We start from the raw sequence: 3902 nt of genomic DNA on the forward strand, positions 1-3902 counted from the left end.
ATTATTAATAATTATTACTTCTTATTTTATTTTAAAACAGGTTCTTTCTGATCGAACTAAACTAATTTAATAATTATTGTATATATATATGTATATATATATATATATATATACATTATTATCAAATCACTTCATATTCATCATGTGACAGCAAACTAAGTACTACTATATGTGCAGGTATACTTACATCACAGATGAAGTCTTATATATGGTGGGAAAAAAATATATTAACAATAGATGATATATGTCTCTATATATTATTGTGTATTTATAAATTTATATTACAAAAAAAAAATCAATATTAAAAGAAATTTCTCATTTTATAATATTCAATTTTTATTAATACATATACATATATATGTATATATATTTTTACATTCAAATTAATAATTAAATTTTAGTATAATCAATGAGAGGAGAATAATTAGTAATATAATTATCAAAACCTTAATATTATTCTCTTACTCATTTTAATAATTTTTATACAAATTTGAATTAAAAAAATTATTTTGACTTATTTTTCTATGTTAATAATTATAATTCTTATGAAGATATTTGTACGAAAATTTGATTTATAAATTTTTACTTTTCTTGTACAATATTTTCTACTTACCTACGCTATATAACTATAATTACATAAAAATTACAATAAAATATATATATATATATATTGAAACATTACTAATATTAATAGTATCTACAGTGTAAATACCTAGTGTATGATAAAAATGAAGTGTTTTGTATGTACATATTCTATTTTAAACACACATACATATGCTATATTTTTCTATAAAGCATATATCTGAATTTTGTAAGGATACATGAATATTTCGAATACTATACGACTTATATTTATTAAATTAATATTTATCTATGTAATTATACATAGCAAAAAAAAATGATAATGGAATATTTCTATATTATACGCAAATATTTATTATATTTCTGTTTTTCTTTTCATTTTGAAAAACTATAGTTTTACCATTTTCTTTTTTGGGAAGTTATAAATAGTAACTTAAAAATATAAATCAAGCTACTTCATCATTACTTCCACTAAGTATACGTGTATTATGATAATTTCGTTTGGTTCCATATCCTCCTGAATGTTGAGTTTCATAAATTTTTCGATTTTCTAAATAACGACGATAATTATTTTCGCGCTTCCTTCGTTGTTCTTCTGCTTGTTGTCTTAATTTTTCTGGATTCATGTGCGTCGTCACCATATGCCTTGTCAATGAACTCATGAATTTATACGTGATACCACATACATCGCAAGAAAGTATTTCTTCGTTTGCTCCTTGCTAAAATTTATGAATAAAAAAAAATTTAATTTAATTAAAAAAATTTGAAAATTGTTTTTTTTTATTTTTAAGATAAACTATTATATAAATTCCTTAATTTTACGCATATCCTTAATAGTACGTACAAATTGCAGAAAATATGAAAGAAATGGTAAAAGATATATGAAAATATTTTCTTTTCTTATGAAAATCGAATGATTTAAACATTAAGATCGTATTTATCATACGTACTTGTTGATGTACCATCATATGTCTCTGCAAATTGTTCAATCTGTTGAACTCTCGACCACAAACATTACAGTCAAATTTCTTATCAGGATCATGATATTTTTTATGAAGACTCAGATCAGTTGCATGTAAGAATGATTTATGACATACATCGCATGTGTGGGTCCGCTGATCACCAGCCAAATGCGACTGCTCGTGTTTAACCAGACTAGCTTTATCTACGAAACGACGACCGCAGTAAATGCATGGAAGAGGTCGAGATTGTGAATTATGAAGCGTTAAATGACGACGTAGAGCGGTAGATGTTGGAAAGTTTTTATGACATTCGAGGCATTGAAATGGTCGATCACCAGTATGAGTTTTTCTGTGACGAGCTAAAGAATTTTGATCTGGATATCTAAAATATAAATAAAACAATTATCTTTAAAATTATATTTTAAAAAAATATAAATTTAATTATTTGTTTATAAATATAATTGTTGTAAAAAATTAACCTTTTAGGACATAAATCACATGGAAAATTTCTTGTTGTAATATCTTCTTCACGAGCATGCTTCAGTCTATTATGTCGAAGTAATTGAAGTGATGTTTTAAAGTTTTTATTACAAATATCACATTTTAAATTATCTGTTGTTGGTATAATCACTTGTGTTCTTTTTTGTCCATGTTCATCCTCAGATATTATTAAAGATATAGTTACAGTATTGTCTTCATTATCAAGATCAGCAGACATTATAGAATTCTAAAAAATAAAACAAAAATAAAAAAATGCTTTTGATATATATATTTTAGAAATTATTAAAAATACCTGTTTATTGTTATGAGTAGATTTAAGTTCATTATCTGGTATAGAATAAGATTCTTCTTCCATTTTTCTAACATTCTGTTGAGATTTAATTTGTGATTCTTTACCTTCAGAATCATTACTATTTTCTGCAATAGCATAATGTCCATCTTCAGTTAAATATACTGGTTGTAAAGTTCCAGTTTCATCTTTATAGTATAATTGACCATCTTCATCTTCGTGTAAAAATATTTGATTCTAAAATTGAAGATAAAATTTATTTGATTATTTAAAATTAAAGAAAATAAAGCAGGATATAAAGTTTAATTAAATGTTTAATTTTATATTAATACCTGAGAATTTTCTTTTTCTTGATTTTGATTAGAATCTGAATTAGTTGTTTCCCATACTTGTTCCTCATTTTCTATTACTGCAGTATCATAAGAATATTGTTCATTATCATCTACTGTCTGTGCAACATATAATGTTTCTATATTATCAGCTTCATAATAAATTGTTCCTCCAATTGGTATAGTATTTTCATCTAATTGTTCCATCTAAAAATAAAATTATTATTTTCACAAATAGTAATTATTATAATGACTATAATTAAGTAATACAAACCTTAATATAATGAGCATCTGAAAGTTTATCTGGTTGCAACGTTTTCATTGAACTTTGTTTTTTTGTACCAAGTACAGTGTATAATAAATTATTTTCAACATTCTTCACAATTTCATGACTTACATTATTATCAATATTTTCATCATTCATATTATTTTCAAATTCTTGATTTAATTTACATTTTTCTATTCTATCCAAAGATTCTGTATTATCCTTAAATTCTGATTTATTTGTTTGTAATGGTAAAGAAATTGTTTGATTATTTACATATTTTTTATCACAACTCAATATTCTTTGTCCTTGCAAAGATTCTGTACAATGATTTAATGTATTTGAATTATGTTCAAAGTTTAATTCAAATTGACATTCTTCTTCTTCCATATCTTCATCTTGCCAATCTTCATGTACATCATATGCTATAAGTTGTTTATTATTATGTTTATTATACTGATTTTTCTTTTCATATTCTTTCTCAGATTGTGTCTTGAAGATTGAATTGTCTTCATCAAAAGCATAACTTTCCATTTCTGTTTTAATATTGGCATTTTTGTTTTCAATAAAAGTAATTTCATCTTGTGATATTTCTTCTTTATCTTCTTCTATTTCTTCTATTATTTCTATAATTTCTTCTATTTCTGTTCCTATAGAATCTTCTGTAGCTTCTGATTCTACTATAACACTTTCACCATTGATGGCATGTTTTAATACTTCCATCACGTCTTTATCATCATTAATATCTATTGTATCAAGTATTTCATGTGACAATTCCATAATATGTATTTTTAAATGTTGTCCAAAAAGTAGTGCTTAAAAAAACAAATATACTATTTATATTTATTAAATTATAAAATTATATTTATTAATATTATAAAATTATATTTATTAAATTAATATTATATTACAAAATCTTTAAAAAAAAAATATTATTTATTATTTTTAATAGAACTTTACTTATATATAAATAT

General features: G+C 23.2%; 1 protein-coding gene across 2 annotated transcripts in view; it reads right to left on the minus strand.

Annotated features, from left to right (window-relative positions):
- Positions 1-916: 916 nt before the first annotated feature.
- LOC102679233 (zinc finger protein 62-like) overlaps positions 917-3902 on the minus strand; it is a 4795-nt gene continuing 1809 nt past the window's right edge. The window contains exons 2-7 of one of the 2 annotated variants that reach the window (XM_006609177.2): positions 2938-3743; positions 2667-2870; positions 2338-2571; positions 2024-2271; positions 1680-1926; positions 917-1301 (exon numbers count right to left, since the gene is read on the minus strand). In XM_006609177.2, the coding sequence (XP_006609240.1) occupies positions 1029-1301; positions 1680-1926; positions 2024-2271; positions 2338-2571; positions 2667-2870; positions 2938-3708 (1977 nt within the window). In that variant the 5' untranslated portion in view covers positions 3709-3743 and the 3' untranslated portion in view covers positions 917-1028. Of the gene's footprint in view, positions 1302-1532; positions 1927-2023; positions 2272-2337; positions 2572-2666; positions 2871-2937; positions 3744-3902 lie in introns of both variants that reach the window. The other variant, XM_006609176.2, reaches the window with a different exon arrangement.

The sequence above is a fragment of the Apis dorsata genome, unplaced genomic scaffold, assembly GCF_000469605.1.
Source record: "Apis dorsata unplaced genomic scaffold, Apis dorsata 1.3 scaffold_52, whole genome shotgun sequence".
NCBI lineage: Eukaryota > Metazoa > Arthropoda > Insecta > Hymenoptera > Apidae > Apis > Apis dorsata.